At 57.8% G+C, this 20523-nt stretch overlaps 1 protein-coding gene across 12 annotated transcripts in view; it reads right to left on the reverse strand.

Moving 5' to 3' along the window:
- The window catches only part of TSNARE1 (t-SNARE domain containing 1), a 154252-nt gene that overhangs the window by 85792 nt on the left and 47937 nt on the right, over positions 1-20523 (reverse strand). For all 12 annotated transcript variants that reach the window (XM_040625638.1, XM_040625640.1, XM_040625635.1 and 9 more), the window contains 2 exons: positions 11435-11512; positions 10571-10640 (listed from right to left, as the gene is read on the reverse strand). In XM_040625638.1, coding sequence (XP_040481572.1) covers positions 10571-10640; positions 11435-11512 — 148 coding nt within the window. The remainder of the gene's footprint in view (positions 1-10570; positions 10641-11434; positions 11513-20523) is intronic.

Consider the following 20523-nt stretch of genomic DNA (forward strand, 5'->3'; position numbering starts at 1 on the left):
GGGGAGCGGGATGGAGAGGAGCCCCCAGGCCAGCCTGGGAGGGGGCCGCCTGAGGACCGCAGCGTGAGCACCCTTTCCACCAGGCCACCAACAGATTACGGGAAAGCGTGGAATATGGTTTTTCCCCTCAGATTCACTCACATCACCGCGCACCACTGAGCCCCTCCATTCTCCTTGCTGCACCTCCTCCTGTGACCCCCCCAGTCTCTCCCACCCCACGGCCCCTCCCAGCGTGGGGCCACGCTGCTCAAGGGCTTTGCTGGCCCCTCGCCTCCCTGCCCTCCCGTGTCTGCTTCTGCAGCTCAGGCCCTGGACCACCCTCTTCGCTCCCCACGCTCACCTCCTGGGTGCTCTCCTTTAGCCTCATGGCCTTAAGTCACCTGCGTGCCACCATCCCCCAGACACGCCCACACCTGGGCCTGAACTCGGGCCTGGCCCCGCCAACGGCCCGCTGGGCACCTCCACCCAGATGTCCAATGGGCATCTCAAACTCCACATGCCCAAACCGCCCACCCCCCGCGGGCCCACTCACAGCAACTCCGTCCCTCTAGGCCCTCCAGCCAAAGCCCTGGGGCCGCCCTTCCCAAAGCCTCTCTCCTCTCGTTCTTGAGAGCAGCACGACCCTTGGGCACTGACCCAGACTCCAGCCGCCTCTCGTCCATTGCTCCCGCGTGCCCCCAACCAGGCTCCCGCCAGCCCCCTCATGCCCAGCGCTGCATACACCCCACGGCACCCCGCAGCTGGGACATCCCGTTACAGGAGTTCGGCCACGCCCTCCAAACCCCAGAGCTCTTGGGTATGGCCACATGTGTTCCGTGGAAGCATAGTCCCCACTCCTGTCACTTCATCCCCGTTCTCACCGTGCTGGACAGAGCCCGCCTCAATGCGCGCGCCCCCCTGCCACCTCTGCAGCCACCCTGATGGACAACGGGTACGGGCAGCCACGCCCAGGGCCTGCGACCAGGAACAGCCGTCCAGACAGAGGGCACTGGACAGACAGGGGCAGCGGGGCAAGTGCCTCCAGTTCACGGAGGCCACCTCCCCCGGGAGGGCAGGCTCGCCCCCACCCCACACTTGTCCCGGCCCCTACCACCCTCTCCACTTCTGCCCTGATGCCACCAAACTCCTGGCAGGGAATACGTCACACAAAGTGCTCGCATTCCCACCCCGCTGTGCCCATGGCTTCACAGAGCCTCTCCCTAGGACGCAGAAGCAGTGTGCGGAGATAGTCCCTATCACAGACTGGGACAGCCAACGTTCTCATGCTGCTACAGTGCTGGCGAGTGATGTACAGTATTTCTTCCCCTAGACTCCTTGCTCAGGTGTTGGCGTCAGCCCAGTGCTGACCTACGAAAGGTGAGCGCTGTCTGCATTCTGGGGGAGCGTGTGGTGTTGCTACGACCTCTGCTCTCAACACCTGATCCTGGGTGTTGGTGGGAATGTTTTTAAGGACACATGTAAGTCTTCCAATTATAGATATAGAGCTATTTAGATTTTCCCTTTCTTTCTGAGTCAGTTTTGAGAATTCATGTCTTTTGAAAATTTTTCTGGTTCATCTTAAGTTATGAAGTATCAAGTTATTGTCATAATAGATTCACAGTATTTCCCCATCAGCTTTTTCACGTTGGATCTGGAGTCCTGGTCTCCCTCATTCCTTTTCTGTTTCTATTATTGGTTCGTGTTTTATTAATGAATGAACTTTATTCTATCTATATGCTCTCTCTCTCCTTCCTTTGTGACCAGCTTGCTGGCTTCTGAGGCGGCCTGTGAGATGCTGGTTTTCTGTATTCTCTGCTGTGAGCAGGCGAGCCCTGCTCCCCCCTTTCCACGGCCCCTCCCACTGTGTCTGCAGCCCTCCCTCCTCGTGTTTCATTTTCTGCCTGTCTCCTCCCGTGCATGGCGGCACAGGCTGTCCGCGTCAGACACCCCGTCGTGCTGTGAGGGGATCTCTCTATGAGGCTCTTTATTAAAACGAGCAGCATGGAGATGGGCCATCTCCAGACGTCCTTATGGCCCTGGCTGCCTTGACCTGACCGATGGGCGCCCCCCAGAACCCCCACGATAGGGATAATAGATCATGACCAAGAGATTTCATCCCAGGAGCGCAAGGTTGGCCTAACACTCAAAGAACAAGGAATGAAATGCTCATATTTACAGAATAAATTTTAAAAGGAGAAAACCATCTCCATAAATTACACGGAAAAAGCATTTGATAAAATTCAACACGTATTCATTATAAAAACTCTAGGAAAACCAGAACAAAGAAGGGAACTTGTTCAGCTGGATAAAGAGACGCTAACAAAGTCCCAGGACACAAGGCAACACACAAAATCGGGTGAATTTCTGCGTACTAGTAGCCAACAACTGCAAAGTAAACTTTAAATAATAATTTGTATAATAGTATAAAAAACACTGAATCGTTCATGATAACTTGAATAAAGTACATACAAAACCTGCACACGACCCTACAAGGAACGGCTGGAAGAAGCGAAGAGACGGAAGAACGTACAAATCAGGGAAATCCTGACCATATTCACGGGCTGGAAAAGTCAAGATTGTTAAGCGGTCCATTCTCCTTACGCTGGTCTACAGAGTCAGTGCAATCGCAAGTAAAACTAAAGCAGGACGTGAACGCAGCAGAAGTTGACAAGCTATTCTCGAATCGATATTGAAACACACAGCACCGGAAGAATCCAAAACAATTCCACAAATAGACAAAGCTGTAGGCGTCCACAGCGGTGTCAGGACGTACTCTAAAACCAGTGATTAAGACAACACGGTGCTGTCAAAAACACAGACATACAAACCAACGACACAGAATATCCCCAAATGCAGCCACACATACACGGTAAGTAATTTTCAGGAAAGGTGCCAAGGTACTCACAGGAGGGAAAGGAGAATTCTCTCAACAAATAGTGTTGGAATAACCAGATAATCACGCTAAAAACAAAAAAATCAGCCTGGACTCCTGCCCCATTGTGCATTCCCAGGGCCTCAGGCGAGCTCAGGGAAACTCAGGGGCTCAGGCAGGACACACGGTAGGCAGCCAGCAAGACCCAGGAGCCCCCAAGCCTCCGGAGGCCAGGCAAGTCCGTGGAAGGGGAGCCGCCCAACCGAGGCTGCACAGGGAAGCAGGGGTCAGGCGGTGAAGTGAGGGGCCATGTTGCACACACAGTGTGGCCAGGGTGGGCAATCAGTGGTCAAAGGAGGGCCTGGAGGCTAAAGCCCAGGAGCTCTGGAGGAGCAGAGCAGGGAGGAGACATGTTTGGGCAGGAGGGCCAGGGCGGGTGAAAGTGAGGGGCACCCGTGGCCACCAGCTGCATCTCTGCAGGGGACAGAGGGCCATGGGAACACCATGGATGTGTGCTCCCCCAACACCCCAACATAGGAAGGAAGCAAGAGAAGGAAAGAGGCTGGAACAAGGAGTAGGAGACAGCAAAGGAGAGTGACACATGACCCACCCCAGGGAAGGCAAAAGCTCAGGAGAGCACCGGGGCTGCACAGGCTAGAAGCTTCTAGAAGGAGGGACTATCTCAACAAAAAGACAAAAAAAAAAAATTCAAAAATGGGCAAAAGGTCTGAACACACATAAAAGACATAAAAATGGTCAACAGGCCCGTGAAAAGATGCTCAGTGTCGTTAGTTATCAGGAAATACAAATCAGCATCCCAGCGAGAGAGCACCTCATCCCCACAGATGGCCACGGTCACAGACGGGTAACAAGTGTCGGCGAGGACGTGGAGCAGCCGGAAGCCTCGCGCACTGCTGGTGGGAAGGTAAAGCGGAGCGGCCACTGTGGAAAACAGTCCGGCAGCCCCCCAGCGTTATGCACAGCTAAGCCCAGAAATCCCATGCCTAGGTATCCACGCAAGAGAACTGAAAACGCACATCCACACGCGCTCACAGCAGCCTGCCTCATTACAACCAAGACGGAACCATCCCAGGCCGTCAGTTGGTGAGGTATGTCTTAGCCCGCATGGGCTGCTGAAACAAACACCACGAGCCAGACGCCGCAGAGACAGCAGACACGTCTTCTCACAGGCTGGAATCTGGACGTCCAGGATCGGAGCGCTGGCGGCTTCCATGTCGAAAGAGGACCACCTTCCAGTTCAGAGACAGCATCTCCTCCCCGCTCTTCACAGGGTGGGAGGGGCCAGGGAGCTTCTAGGGTCCTTTTACAAGGGCCGCCCCCATAGGACCGGCTCCCTTCCTGAGGCCCCGCCTCCTAGCCCCATCCCCCCCGGGGTTAGGTTTCGACCTAGGGATTTGGAGGGACATCCACACAGCGGCATACTGCTCAGCCGCACAGAGGAGTGAAGGACAGGTCTGTGCCCCACTGCAGAGCAACGTGATGTGCCCTGCGTCCTCCCGGAGTCACTGGTCCCTTCCCTTCTGCCAGCAGGATGGGAAATAGCAGAAACCGGCCCCTTCCACCTTTCCCTTGGTCCTTCCTAGATACGTTCAAAATCCCTTCCCCTTCACCCCCTTGTCCCAAGGAAATCCAAAAGCCATAGAAGGCCTGGGTGGAACAGGCTGGGCTCGGGGTGGTACCGCCATCCTAGAGCTACGCCCTTGGGTAGGTTCTGGGAAACCAGGAGGAACCTATCCGTGTTTTGTGGGCCCGGCATGTGCTCACCGACCCCAGAGCCCCTGAGGCAAGCACCCAGGCCTGCCCTTACCCAGTCCGACAGGCAGGGCCGAGGCTATCCCCCAGCACAGCAGCGTGGCCATCGGGGATGCTCAAGGGTCCCAGCTGCCTGGAGTCAGGAAGGTCACCAGTCAGGCAAGAGCTCAGTCCCTGACCCACCAGGCCGAGGGGACAGTTGTCAGGTCCTGCACGGCAATCCTCCCTGCCTCTCCTGCAGTTCCCTTCACCCACAGTGACAGTCTACTCCTCCAACTTGTCTTCACGGCCATCCATCATGCCACGGCCTTCTAGAACCTTCCACTGGCTTCCCACTGCTTTGGAAATAAAGCTCGAGCCATGTGCCAGGCCTACAAGACCCACATGGTGTGGCCTGTGCCCACCTCACTAACCCCCGGGCTGCAGGCCCCCGCTCTGGGGGGCTCCTCCAACACGCCCACTGCTGCTTTCCAGTCGACGGCAGTTTGAAGAGTGGCTGCAAGTTTTTGACCGCTCTCCCACCGAGAGGTGGAGTTGAGTCCCTTCTCCTTGAATCTGGACAGGCTCATTCCCACCTTCTTCGCTCCGTCTGCACCCTGAGCTCAAAGAGTTCAGCACCCATGAGGCCACCATGCCACAGGGAGCCCAAGCCACGTGAGAGCCCGTGCACGGATGCTGCGGGGGACACCCGAGCTGAGTTCTGCGTCAGGCTGCTGACCGTCAGTGGTGAAGATGCTTCCAGATATTCCCGCCCCAGCCGCAGAGGCACCCCAGCTCTGCGTGCTCTCAGCTGAGTCCCAGACATCCTGGAGCCGACACCAGCCTCCTCACAGCACCTGCCAAACTGTCTCGCCCTCTCCGAGGCTTTCAGTCCCACGGGCCTCCAGGCCTTGAGCCTGGCCCCAGGGCTGCTGTCATGTTTCCCCTAGAGACGGAGATGAACATCATGTCCAACTCCTGACAGCGTCCCCAGGTTCAGACGGCAGGTGCACGCACCTCCACCACCCAGAGAGCCGTCCTCGCAGCTGCGTGCTCACCCGAGGCCGGGAAAGCCCTCCTTCCCCCGCCTCAGCTCTCCAACGCAGCCCAGGAGGAGTGAGCGGCAGATCTCAGGTCAGCCCAGGTGATGGGGCCAACGCCTCCGCGGATGACTTCCGACAGCAGAGGACAGAGCAGGCTGGAAGTGCAACCCCCCAACCCTAGTTCTTAAGCCAGTCCCAGCTCCGTCTCTGCAGCCATGTGCGCTCGTGATGGTGCGGGAATGAGAGGCTCACGTGGCCCAAGATCCTGCTGGTCTGAGCTCTGGGAGAGGAAGTCAGACACTGCCTGGTGCCTCTGCAGCAGCCCTGGGCCGTGAGCACCAAGCCCCCCCCCAGGAGCCCCAGCCCCAAACCGCGCTGGATCAGTGCGATCCAGGCCTCCCTGATCCCCTCCGAGCCAATCCTGACGCACAAACCCTGCCGAGGGGAGGAAAGTGCTGCCCACTCGGAGCCAGGGGTGCCCCAGGGCCCCACCCCGCCCGCCGGGGCCTCTGCCCTGCCCCCCTACCCCACCCACCGGGGCCTCCGCCCTGCCCCCCCACCCTGAGCAGACACCTCGTACACACACCCCCACACAGGGCCACCCCGAACTGCACAGGATCAAGTGAAAGGAAACGCGTGCAGCACCCCCACAGACCTGAGACGACCAGTCAGAAAGTCCCAGGGAGACCGTCCCCTCGGTCACACACTAGGAGGGGGACGCTGGGTGGTCACCTCCCTTCTCCAGGCTGGAAGCCCCCTTTGCGAACACAGACTCACCCCAGTGTTGCAAACCAGGGAGAGGGAGGGGTGCTGTCGGGGTTGGGCGAGAACGGAGAGCAGGTGTGCAGACGGCAGCAGCGGCCCGCAGACCGGCCTCAGCACCTCACGGGGACAGGGGCAGCCTGCCAGGTGCCTGGCCTCCACCATTGAATGAGGACCTCACCCCTGTGAAGCGGGTGGGTGAGGCCGGTCACTAGGGAAAGGAGGCACTGCCATGGCCCCCGTGAGGACGGGTCAGGGCTCCAAACCACCCACCCTCCCCCTCTCTTCCCTCTTCCCAGGCACATCTGCCCCGTCCAGTCCAGTCTCCGGGCAGAGGCCCCACGACACAACCGGTGATCAGCGAGCGCCCCCACACAGGCCTCCAGGCAGAGCTCTGCTCCTCCCCTGCCAGGCCACCCTCCAGCAACACGGGGCGGGGTCCTCGGACCTCTGGGGAGTGCAGCAGAGCTCCTGAGCTGGGGGCCCAGGCGGCCGCCATACCCTCCAGCACTGCTACCATCTGAGGCATTCTCCATCCCCCCATGGCCCCCTCCACCCGCACCCCTGCTCTGGGCTGACCCCCCACTGCAGCCAGGTCTGACTGGATCTCTGCGGGGCTGAGCCCAGCACTAGGCAGGGCCACCATCATTGCCTCTTTTCCACAGAACACCCCCAGTAGGGTCTGGTTCCACACGTCACAGATCGGGACACCCGGGTCACACTGCATGCCACACAGCCAGAAGGGGACAGGCCGCTCCCCCACCCCACTACTGCAGCCTGTGAGGACATGGCTCCAGGGTGGAGCTGGCCCAGGAACCAGGCTACGGACGCAGTGGGGTGCCAGGGCGTGCAGTGCGGGATGGCAGGGGAGGCCATGGTGGGGCGCTGGGGGACACACCGTGGGAGGGCCTCTGGAGTAGAAGAGGCAGGCCATGCTGGACAACAGGATGGCACAGGCATCCCTGGGGGTGCCCAGCTGCATGGGCCTCCAGACTCGTACCCAAAGCACTGCCCCTGGGGCTGCCTGTGACCCCGGGAACGGGATGCAGCAGTGACAGGTTTCCGGTGGCAGGAACTACAGAGCAGCCTCTGAGAGAGGTGGCGTTAGGCAGATACTGAAGAAGAAATGCCCCATATGAATGTGGAGCAGTGAGAGGTTGGCATGCACCCCCACGCACCCCGGGCACGGCCACCCACCCGCCTCTGCTTTCTGCCCTTCAAGGTCCACCGGTCCTGGCTCGGGGCCCCCATGACCACTCTCCTGGTGGCTGCTGCGCCCCCAGCCCCATGCAGGCCCTCCCTATGCCTCAGCGAGGCCGGAGCCCCCAGGCCCCTTCACAGACACCAATGCAACAAACAGGGGAGAGCTTGTCTGCACCTCGACCACCACGGGACTCAAGCATGTTGCGAAAGGCAGGCAGCGCGGTGCAGCCCTCACGCCTGCTTGGAGGAGCTGGGACCACCAGGGCCCCACAGCTGGGGAGTCCTCCCTGTCAGCCCAGAAGGAGCCTCCCCGCCTGCTGTGAACACCGGCTAACGACATCCAGGTGTGGGCTGAGCCCCATCACCCTGACGCTGTGCCCACGAGGCTGAGGGGACAGCCCCCTGGCCACAGGCACACTGCTCACACAGGGTTCCTGGAACGCCCACCCATCCCTTCCACAGCAGCCTGGGTGAAAGCCCCCTGAGACAGACAGACAAGGTCTCGCGGCCACTAAGCTTCACACCACAGGGGAGAGAGACGAACCCGGCCACCTCGGCCGATCGGGGAGCCTATGATGGTGTGCCCAAGGCAGGGTCCCCTCACAGTCCTGACACAAATGGCAAAGCCCACATGTGTCTCGTGCAAGGCAGGAAAATCAGGCTCAACTCGGTGAGGTTCTTAGGTCACTAGACTTATTCATCTTGAAGCAACGTCCTCTCCCGAGATCAGAGCCCACCTGCTCCTGTCATACTGAAATGTCTTGTCTTCTATCTTTTACAACACGAGGGCAATAATGGATGGTAGTGAACTTTTTTTAGTTTTATTTGACAAAATAAAAAAGCCACTGACCGTCAACGTGGAGAAAACACAGAGCTGGCAGCTTACGTTGGCCTCAGTCATTTACAAATGCTAACAGTCCACGACAGGCACAAATTCCACCACGGAAGGGGTCCTGGAAGGCTCCAGGCCCACAGCCTGGTGAGGAGCTACCCCACAGGCCGCGGGGCAAGATGTTCGGTGGGGAAGGGCTCTGCTGGGAATAGGGTTCTGGATGGGGGGAGGCAAGAAGGTGCTAAAGCCCGAGATTCTGCATCTGAAGGCTGAGGTCGAAGGGGCGGGAGTGGGCAGTGACCCCAGCAACAGTCCGTCCCCGCGGGCCGCCCGGCGTCGGCCAGGTGCAGGAGCCAGCTCTCTGCTCCAGACCCGTGCCGGCGACAGCAGCCTTCGGCCAGCTGGGCAAGGCAGCCCAGGAAACGCACTCAAGGGCCAGGGTCCTGAACATGGCAGCTGCTCAGCCTGGGGGACACCGCTCCGGAGACCTAGCCTGGAACAGAAGGAGGAGCCGCAGCACTGTTCTGGGAACCCCGGTCGTGATACTGAGCGACGGGAAGAGCCGGAGGTCCAGCCCCAAGTCAGCCCGATGACTACCCAGCTTCCACAGCGTCCTCCACAGCTCTGAAGAGCACGTTTCTAGTGTGTGATGAGGACACACGCACCCCAGACTCCTAACGCTAAGAGCAGGATCCGGAACATTATTCACGAAATCCAATTCTGCAAACTACGTAAGGACTCGAGGGGAGGCTGGCAGGAAATACCGAAATGTTAACAGTGCCTCCTCAGACATCCTGTGTGGCCGCATTTCCTATAATGAACATATGCTACTTTCACAATCAGAAAACAATACGTTATTTTAAAAAAAGAAATAAGAAGAATAATTAAAAACAGAAGTGTACATAAAATGTGCAAAGAGGCCTCAGGTGCCTTAAGCTCTGGACCCCCAAACTTAGCAGAAGTGGTCCCAGCTAGCCTGTATGGATGGACAGGAGGAAAGATGGATGGACAGGTAGCTGGGTGAGACGGATGGGTGAACCGATGTGAGGGTGGGTGGACGGATAGATGGGTGGGTAGGTGGTGGCAGGCAGGTAGGCGGGTAGGGAGGTGGGTGGGTCGATGGGTGAGTGGGTAGATGGACGTCCAGGTGGAGAGATGGACAGGTGGGTGGGCACATGGGTAGGAGAATGAACGAATGCACGGGTGACTGGATGGGTGGACACACAGATGGACAGGGTGATGGGTAAATAGATGGAGAGGGGCTGTGGCCTCTCCAACAGACATCAGTGCCAAGAAGAGAAACGCACTCTTGGCCACAGCTCACACCCTCAGAGCACGTTTGGTCCACCGCCCCACACTGACGTCCTCCCAGGCAGGAGGCTCAGACTCAACCACACCAGGGTCCCCTGGCAAGGAGGTGGCAAAGGGAACGAGGGCGTAAATGCAGGTCTCGGGCTCCCCCTCAGTGCTCCCCACACAGGCCATGCTGGGATCACATGGCATTCTCAGGAACTGTCACCAGGCCCTGGGTGGCAGGGCATAAGCGGAGCTGCCCCGTGCCCCATGCCAGCCAGGCTAGCCCCCCTGCAGAGGTCTCCTTTCTTTCCCCCCAGAGACCCAGCTCCAGCGAAGCCTTTTGGTGAGGAGCACGGCCTCATCCTAGGCTGACTGCTTCACCCAATCCGACCCAGGGCAGGCCTCTGGGCACCCCCAAAAGGAAAGCCCAACAAAACCCCCACAGGGGCAGAACCAAAACCCCAAAGCCCCACTCCAACCTAGCCTGTGCGTCCACAGGGGTGCTCGCAAGTGTGCAGGCCCCATCAGTGAGCTCCGGTGTGTGACACACACATTTGGGCCAAAAAGCACGCAAGCTGAGCACACGCTGGCGTGCATGGGTGTGTCTGTGCAGGCGTGGCAGGCACACCTGGGCTTCCACGTGGCGTGGATGCAGGCACCCCTGTGTGCCCCACAGCGGGGGACGCTGGGTGTGAGCTCAGCCTCAGGCTCCCAGCACAAGCTTCGCTGGCCCTCGGGTGTGTGGGGCTGGTATGTGGACAGGCAGGTATGCAAGTGGGTGCAGGGCACACGTGTGCACACCCATGGGCACGCACACGATCATACACTCACAGGCTCTCCCTCAGCTCCTGAGTGTCATTCGGCGTGCCCAGGGACCGGAGGTTCTGCTCCAAGGAGGTCACTGCCAAGAGAAAGGGACGGGCATCAGGAGCAGAAGGACCCCCACTGACCGGGTGATCCCCAGACTCCAGGGCGCATGCCCCGCCCCCGGCAGAGGCAGGGCAAGGAGCCCAAGGACATGGGGGCTGAGGCCAGGGAGACCACAGAGTGACTGCCACAGCCCAGCCCCAGCCCCACATCGGCCAGTCACGCCCCCAGCAGAGCCCCCCAGGCAGGACCCTCTTCCCGGCCCTTCAGACACAGGCCCACAGGCTCCCAGCTCCAGGGAGCTGCCCCTGAGGGCCTCACCCTAGGTCCGGAGAGAGGGCTTTTTCTCCTTTCCTGGTCCACACTCTCCTGCTGACCTGGCAGAGCTCAGAGTTCAGGGACAAACACCAACCCTCAGCCACAGGGTACAGCAAGCCACCCCCCGTCCCCCTACCGGTCTACAGGAGCAAAGGAGGAGGCTGGCCCCAGCCCGTGAGGGAGGACTCTCACTCCTGACCCCAGCCCTGGTGACCTGTGAGGCGGCCCGTGCTGCCAGCTGGAGGGAGGCTCTGAGGCACCCCTTCCCAGGCAGGGGCGGACTTGTCCAGACTGCAGGGAGCAGTGGACACAGGGGCCACCTCTGCCCTGCCCTGAGACCACAGAGCTCTCCTGGGACTGACAACAGGGCCTGGGCTGCAGGGTGGCCGAGTCAGGGGACAGCCACGGGCACGCCCACCACCCCATGTCACCTCGACCTCCTGTGGCATGCTCAGTGGCCCAAGACGGCCAGGTCAGGTGGGGGTGAGACCAGGCCCGGCACAGACTCACCGTGGGAGTTAATTCGGAAGACACTGGCCGACGTCTGCTGGAACAGCTCCTGGAGATCACCTGGGTCCACCTGGGTGGCTGGAAGAAAGCAGAGGGAAGCACACGTGCTCATGGAGTTGTCTGCTCTAGGCAGTCGCACTCTCCCTGCCTGGGGTCACCCAGAGCATCAGGGACGGAACGCCAAGCCCGCCCCAGGGCACGCAAAGCCACAGGAAAGGGAGGAAAGCAGGGGGCAGCCCCTTGGAAAGGCGCCAGCACCCCTGAGCCTCCGCACTGGCACACTCGAGAGAAGCAAGGACCCAGGCCCACGTGAGCGCCTGCACACGCGTGGTCACTGCAGACTTACGACTCACAGGACAGACGACCCAATGCCCAGCAACTGATGCTGAGGTGGGGTCCCTGCCCCGACAACAACACACAACACAGCTAAGCCTCTAAAACATGCCGGCAAAGGAGGCGGGCATGGGCCTCGTGCCATGTGGTTCCACAGACATGAAGTGTCCAGCTCCACAGGGACAGAAAGCAGACGCACGGCGGCCAGGGGCTGGGCCAGGTGTGGCATGACTGCTAACGGCTGGGCGGTTTCTTTGGGGTGACAGAAGGTCCTGGATTATTCGTGGTGATGGCTACACACACCGTTGGAGATACTAAAACCCATCAAATTGTACATTTCAAAGATGGATAACATGCTGATTTTTATGTTGTGTAAACTTTAACTCAATTAAAAAAAATTCTACTAAACATTGTGTGGACACCACCAAGTCCTGGGGGGACGGGAAGGCCACACACCGTGGCCACAACAGCAAAATCTGCTTCCCTTAAAGGATGAGGCCCTGCCCACCCGCCACGGGCCCAGCCACAGCCCCCTGGGTATCCACACAGAGAAACGCAAACAGGCCCACAAGAAATGGTGTAAGACACTCACAGTGGCTTCGTTCTCAGAGCCCGAAAAGGGTGCCACTGGCCACCAACACAACACACAGGGCCCTTCACGTGACGGAGCCACAAAGAGGAAGGACTCACATGCATGTCTACACTGCCCACACCAGCCCCCAGGAAAGCCTGGATGCGTCAGACCTGAGCAGGTCTCCAGGCAATCGACAGGGATTTGTCCATGATGACAAGGGTCAGGAGGTGGAGGGGGCAGTGGCCTGGACAGGAATGGGGAGCCATGGCCTCTGGGCCCCCACTCCAGGCTGCGCAGCCTCGTGGTCCTCGCCTGTGCAACGGGGAGGCTGGTGGGAATTTTTCTACAGGACGGACATAGGCAGGGGCTCAGGCAACGCCAGCTGCCGACCCCTCGCCTCAGTATGAAATGAAAGGAGGAAGTGCATGACTCTAAAAATCTTTCCTTGTCTCGAAGTCTGTGTGTAGATGATTCCAGAAGCCATTTACACTGGGGCAGAGTCTGCCCATCCTCCCTTCACAAAGCTGTCTTCCTCTGGACATCTCTTGTAGCCCATCCATGGGGTTGCCCCTCGGCCAGCCCTCCTGGGGCCCCCACCTGGGCCCTGTCTACTCCTGACCCCATGGGGTGTGCATCTTTCCAGATGACACTGGCTTACTGGCTTTGAGACATTCTGTCTTGGATCTGGGGATGAAGCAGCTGAGCTCAGAGAGGTGGAGGAAGTGGCCCAGGAAAGGGCAGAGGCGGGCTGGGCTGGCAGCCTTTACAAAGGTGGAGGGCTGCACCCCGTGGGGCAGGCGGCTGATGGTCTCAGCGGGGGGACACAGATGCAGCCCTCCAGGCCCTGCTCCAACCGCCAGGCAGCGCAGGGTCCTCAGGGCAGCAGACCCCTTACTGGCTGGGGTGAGGGCCAGGTGCCCGAGAGCAGCCTGGGAGGCCTCCAGCACAGCGGCCGTGGGCGTACCAGCCCGGCCACAGCAGCAGGTGCCGCCGTCTACGATGCCACGGCCACCAGCCCCGGGGGTTTGGTGCCCACAGAACACACCGCAGACAGGCGTGGAAGCCAGGGCAGGGCAGGGCGGGGCAGGGGAGGGGGCTTCAGCCGGCTGCCTTGGGAACTACTGCAGACCCACAGGGCTTGGGGGGGTGCAAAGGTCCCAGCCCAGGAGCAAGGACAGCAAGTCCACCCAGCCTTCCACCTCCACGGGGGTCTGGCGGAGGCCGTGGGGGCTTCTACCTCAGCAGAGGCGATGCCCGGGAATGCCAGATGCCAGCTGAGGCCTGTCTCCCTAGGAGCCAGTCTCTCCTTGGTCCTCGTACCTGGCCACACAGCTTGGACACTCCCCTGCAGCCAGGAGGGACCGCGGGACCCAATTCTCACCCTGGAGTTAGAGCATCCAAGTGCCCTTTCCCCTCCTGTTCTTACAAGGAAGCTGCTGGCCCAGGATGGCCTCTTGCCCCTCTTCCTGGCTGGGATGCCATGGGGTGTGACATCCGACCAGGGGACACCCCCGAGGGGGCGGAGCCGCAGCTGGGGGCTGCCCTGGTGACTGCAGAAGGAGACTGAGGCTTAACCTCTTCTTTACCAGCACACGGACACAGCAGCACAGAGGAAGGGCCGGAAACCTGACAGATGCCCATGTCCACACACACACTGCTGGGGCCGCTGGGGGGACGGGCTCACCAGGACTGTGCGCCCAGACTTCACACCCAGGCGGCCCGCCTGTCAGACAGGGCGGGCAGTGAGACGGTGACCACACAACACTAGCAGGGCCTCTGCACGCAGCCTGGAGGAATGACGCAGGGCTGGGATCCAAGCAGGGCAAGGGTGGGAGGATGAGCTCAGGGCCTCGGGGAAGAGGTGGCAGGGCTGTGGGAGGCTGAACCCGCAGGAGCAGAGGGAGAGGGAGGACATCATGTCCCTTAGGCCCAGATGTCCAGTGGGCGCAACTGGGGTGAGACGAGGTCGGCCACCGGCACAGGAGACACAGAGGAGAAACAGGCGAGAGAAGACACGAAGAGGTCACTGTGGTCAGCAACGGGTCAGTTGTGGGCCATGTGGGGCGACTCTCATTTCAGAGGTATGTGCTGGCCAACGGAATCCAGAACTTAAGACCAAAAAAATAAGCCAACTTCTCTTGGAATCACAATGCAGGCAGGGTGCCTGATAGTACTTTAGCTTCTGTCATAAGGGAACAAGGCCCTGGGTCACCATCCCATGAAAACAGCTAAAACTGCATGAAAGACGGGAAACGATGTTCAGATCCCGGGCAAGCTCCAGTGCAGCCCTGGGAGAGCATCACCCCGGCCATTTCCCAGAAGCAAGGCCAGACCATGGAGCAGGGAGGATGGGCCCATGGCGCTGGGTCCAGAGGTGGACCCCGGGGCCTGGCAGGTGCAGCAGTTGCCGTGGGAGCAGGAGACAGAGGGGAGACAAAGAGGCAGAAGGGGCGCCAGGAGCCTGCCCCGGTCCCCTGGTCTCCAGCCGAGCCCATGTCTGTGCTTGCACGGGGAAAGACACTCCTCGGCTCAGGGCACAGGGGTCACCAGGGAGCTCTAGACTACCTCCTCACCCAGCACAGCCGGTGTGAGTCAGGGGAGTCACACAGGAGCACACGGCAGAAGGCGAGGCGCTCTGAGCACAGCGGCATCCAGCAGTGACTGCACAGGCCACGCCTCCAAAGCAGGGCGGAGTTAGTCTCAGGGTGGCAGCTATTTCAGAAGTGCCCTGAAAGATGTTTCTTATAAGCCCTAAAAGATCACAGCGACCCACTGCCCCTGGAACAAAGTCTAATCCTCCTCAAGTAAAACAACCAAACCCAGTACAAAAGGACTCAAAATTCACAATCAAAACTCACTGGACATAGGAAGAAGCAGGAGCACGCAACCCCTAACCGTACGAAAAATCAGCTAACGTGAAATCAGACCCAGAAACGACGACAGGACATAAGTAGCGGAGAAAAGCACTCATCAACACTGCAACAGTGCTGAAGGACAAGAAGGGGCGCAGCAACCAGCAAGGAGGGACCGAAGATGCGGAAAAGCCCCAGAGGTGCTTCCGAAGACCCAAAGGAGGACGTCGGCAGTGAGCGTCCCCTGCTTGGGGTCGGCAGCAGATGTGACGCTGCGGGGCACAGGGGAGTGGATTCGAGGAAAGCACGGTGGCTGAGCCACGGGGACCTCAGGGTGACACCCAGCAGTCCAGCACCCGCAGAGCCACAGAGGGGGAGCCACAGACAGGCAACAAACGAACAAGGAGAAGTTCAAGAGATAAGGGCCGCAAGAATCCAAATTTTATGCAATTAAAAACTGAGAGTTCCAAGGGGAATTTCATAAAGTCCCAAGCAGAATAAATATTAAAAATTCAGAGCGCAAGGCACAGTAGTCAAAACTGTGGGAAGCCGGTGGTGAAGAGGACACTCCTGAAGGGGCCGGAGGACGCGCACACCAGCACAGAACGAAATACGGGGGACGCTTCGCCCAAACACGCCGCAGCGACGGCTGCAAAGTGCTAAAAGAGGGGGAAAAAAATCTTTGAACCAGAATTTTATACCCAGCAGAAATGTACTTCAAAACAGAAGAACAATAAAAATTTATGTTAGACAAAAAAGCTGAGAGACTCCATCCCAGCCAGATGTGTAGCCCAGGAAGCATTAAAAGAAATCTGTCAAAAGAAACGATAAAAGGAAACGTGGATCCACATGAGAAGCCAGAGTGTGAGAGGGCAGGCGGAAAGGCAAGTAAAAAAGACACCTTGTCGCGTTTTAAATTTGTCTCAGAGAACGATGATTATTAAAGCAAAAGCAGCAACACGCCACTAGTGGTGACGCGCCATCCGAAGGGCAGCGGAGGCGGCCGGGTGAGGCTGGCTGACGCGGCGACCGAGCCGGACCCGAGGCAGGCTGCCCGCAGCTCAGGGGGACTGGACGCTCTAGAGCAGCCACCAAACCACAGAACAAGCCGGTATCACTGAGGAGCCGAGGGGGAGGCCACACAGAATAGACAACATTCAATTCCTCCAAAAACACGAAGGAACAGAGAAAGGAAGAGAAAGGGAAATACAGACAGCACACAGCAAGACGGGAGACTTAAACCTGAGCATATCGGCATTTCTGCTAACGACAAACGGCCGAAACCTGGGCCTGAGTGCGGTCCGCGGCTGCCCGCGGCTGCCCGGCTGCAGGGCGCGCACGACGGGACCTGCCATCCCCGGCGCTCTCGCAGACGGCACCACTGCGACCATCCCAGCCAAGGCAGAGATGGTGAGATGGGGTCAAAAGCAAACTCCATATACACTGAGCACAAGAAAAGCACTTTACATGGAAAAGCAGACATAACTTGTAAGTAAAAGGTTTGGAAAATACACTGCGTGAGACAGAAATCACAAGAAAGCTGAGCGGCTGTGCTACATGAGTGAATTCAGAACCACGCACGTAAGCAGGGATAGAGGGAACGCTTTTACAGTGACAAAGGGGTCCACTGATGAAGACGACAAAACAGTCCTAAGCGTGCTAATACCACAGCTTGAAAACGCACGAAGCAGAGACTGATGGAACTGAAAAGAGAAACAGACGAATCCACACTCACAGTCACCAACACGCCCCCAGCAGTAAACGGAGCGGCAGACAGAAAATCAGTGAGCATAGCAGGACTGGAACAACACCATCGACCAACCTGACCTGCGTGACATTTACAGGACACTCCCCCCAAAAAGAGCCGGATACACACTCTTGTCAAACTCACATGGTACGCACACCAGGATACACTGTACTTCAGAGAATACAGCAAGTCCCGTTGTGTTTATAACAGCTGAAATTACAGAAAAGATTCTATGACCACAACAGACTTAAACTAGAAGTTCCTGACAGAAAGATATCTGGAAACAGAAAGACTTATTTCAAAATTTAAACAACATGCTTCTGGACAACCATTAGTTAAAGAAAAAATTACAAGGGAAATTAGAAAATATTTTTGAATGAAATGAAAACACAATATATACAAAATTGTTTAAGTAAGGCAATGCACAGAGGAAAATTTATAGCCATAAACGCTGACATTAGGGAAGAAGAAAGGTCTCAAGTCAATGATCTAACAGAAGCAAATTAACCCCAGAGTGAGCAAAAGGAAGGAAATAATAAAGATGAGCAGAAATCAATTAACTCGACATTGGATAAATAGAGAAGATTAATGAAATCAAAATCTGGTTCTTTGAAACAATCGATAAAATTGATAGACTTGCAGTCAGACGAGTCAAGTACGAAATAGAGAAAACACAATTAGCAATGTCGGAAATGAAGGAGGCAGGCTTACTGCCTACAGACATTCAAACAATACTAAGGGAATATGCAGACACTAGCATGGCAGCAAATTTCACAACTTTGATGAAATGGGTAAGTTCCCTGAAAACACAAAAGATCGAAGATCATATAAGAAGAAGCAGAAGCCTGGGTGGCACTGTAACATGCTAACATGTAACACGTAACATGTAACATGCTGACATGTAACATGTAACACGTAACGCATAACCTACAATATAACACTATACAACACGTGACACTGTAACAATGAAGAAACTGTAGTTTCAAATCTTCCCACAATGAAAACACCAGCTCAGAGGCTTCTTTGGTGAATTCTGCCAAATATTCAAGGGAAGAATAATACCAATTCTATACAAATTCTCTCAGAAAACAGAGAAGGAGAAAATAATTCCCAACCCGCGTTGGGACTTACTTTATAGTTAGGATAGACAAGGCGGCTTGGTATTGCGGAAGCGGAGACCCAGATTGCCAGGGACAAGGCGACCTCCCAGAGGCTTTGGACAGAAGCGTCCAGGTGACCCAGTCTTTTCAAACAACAGTGATGGACAACTAGATAGCCCCTGAACTCAACCCCAAATCAACAAAACTCGAAAGCAACTCCCCATGTATCACTTACACTCAAAAGCTAAATAAAACTTCAGAAAACAGGGGCGCCTGGGGGGCTCAGTCGGTTAGCGTCTGCCTTCGGCTTGGGTCATGATCCCAGGGTCCTGGGATCGAGTCCTGCGTCGGACTCCCTGCTCAGCGGGGTGTCTGCCTCCCCATCTGCCTGCCATTCCCCCTGCTTGCATGTGCACGTGCTCTCTCTTAAATGAATAAATAAAATCTTTAAAAAAAAACTTTAAAAAACAATAATTCTGGGACTTTATAGTAGGCTAGAACTTTTTAGGTGGGATATGAAGACTTGAAAACACTGATAATATCAAAACCTAAAAAGCTTCAAAAAGACCCCATCAAGAAAAGAAAAGGCAGTGCAGAGCCTGACAGAAGGTTTGCAACACAGCTATCCGACAGCCCCGGAACCCAGAAGCCAGGATGGGCGCGAGCCACGCGGGCCAGCCCAAGCCCAGTGTGAATGCGGACCACAGCAGAGGAGATCTACACGCGGCCACGAGCACACGGACGTCATCACCAGGGACAGGCGGGTTTGACACTGGAGTGACGCCCGTGCCCGCACCGCCACGGGATGGCTGAACTCAAACCCAGGGCAAGAGCACGTGGTGATGGGAACGCGGAGCGTGGGCAAGCCCACGCGCTGCTATGGGAACCGAGCGGGACAGGCACTTTGGAAACCAGTTTGGTGGTTTGGGAGAAAGTGACATTATCTATCCAACCCCCAGAAGAGTGACGATGTCTGCCAATGCAAAGATGTTACACGTTCCCAGTACCTTCACTCAGCCAAAAGCTGGCAATCACGGAACTGTCCGTCGGGGCGGACGAGACACAAACTATGAGATGCCCACTCCCGAGCAACGGAAGGACAAGCCACCGGACCCGACACAGGAGGCCACGTGCCCGCGAGCCCACAGACGCCTACCCCACGGCGACACAAAGCAAGCTAACAGCTGCCCTGCGCCGGGGCGGACAAGGTGAGGGGGCCCCCTCGCTAAACTCCACCACAGGGGAGCTGCTGGGGGTGTGTCCTGGGCACACCTCGCCGAACCACACACGGACGCACTGTATCCCTCGTAAGTTCACCTCCATGAAGCCGTGTCCCAGGCCCCCCACAAGGGGGAATAAAAATCAACAAGTAAAATCGGCAGAACTTATTGGGCTTTTCTCTGTGAGTCGTCCTCCTCGTTCTCTGCTTCTACCGTGAGCAGAGACAACGGGATGCTCTCAAGCCACCAAATCAAGGTCACTGGCTCCACCAACATTGCCGTGCAGGTGCGCGGCATTATCTGCCCGCTGCAGGAAGGGGACCCGAGGCTTCCAGTGCACACTCGGCAATGCCCTCCGTCCGCCATGGGGCCCAGCTCTGCATCTGCTCCAGCCACCTGCCCTTCATTTCTCCGGGGCCCAGAGGCAGCTGTCGCAGCAGCCCCACCAGTAACGTGGGGGGGGGGGGGCAGCAGGAGCACAGAGACCCCCTTGGAATCAAGTATTGCCCCCACCTGCCCTACCACGTGGGCCAGGTGGACAGTGGGCTCCGCCGGGCTCTGCCCCACCACGGCGTCTCCCAGGTACAACAGGCAGCTGGCTGAAGGACCGGAGTATTGACTCGGACTGGGCAGGAAGAGGCCAAGTGGCAACACAGAGCCCTGGACGCAGGATGACCAAGGGAAGTCAGGGGACCTCTCAGCCGCAAAGCAGACAGGCCTGGGCAAAACCCAGTACTCCAGTGCGCCAGCGCTGCTGCCGGGGGCGGGGGGCGGTGACAGCAGCGCCGCATGCCAGGGGGATGACCCCACTGTGGGCAGTGGGGGAGGAGGAACAGCCAGGAGCCTGCCCCGCAAAGGCGCCCCTCCCCAGGGTGGCAGCCTAAAAAGCCAAGGCTGCTACAGGCCGTGATGTGGCTAATCGTGCCACGATGGATTGGTAATGTCTGCATAGATAACGCCAGAGTATCCAGGGACCTGTGGCAGAATTTCCCGTTTCTCCTTGTGGACAGCAACAGTCCTGCAAAGTGCTCTGGCAAAGAAAGGCTGTGCGACCCGATCCACGTGCGGGCAGGTGCAGGGCGTCCCGCTCCTGGGCCGCAGTGCGGACCCTTCCACGCGTGCTCAAACACTCCCCACAACTCCAGGCTGCGGCAGGTCACTCTGTAAAGGCTAACCTTCCAGGGCCTCGTGAAGAGGAAGCGTCTGGACAACAATCATGAAACCGTGAAAGCCAGGAGCTGGGAGCCCATGTGCGCCCGCAGA

The sequence above is a fragment of the Ursus maritimus genome, unplaced genomic scaffold (assembly GCF_017311325.1).
Source record: "Ursus maritimus isolate PB19 unplaced genomic scaffold, ASM1731132v1 scaffold_9, whole genome shotgun sequence".
NCBI lineage: Eukaryota > Metazoa > Chordata > Mammalia > Carnivora > Ursidae > Ursus > Ursus maritimus.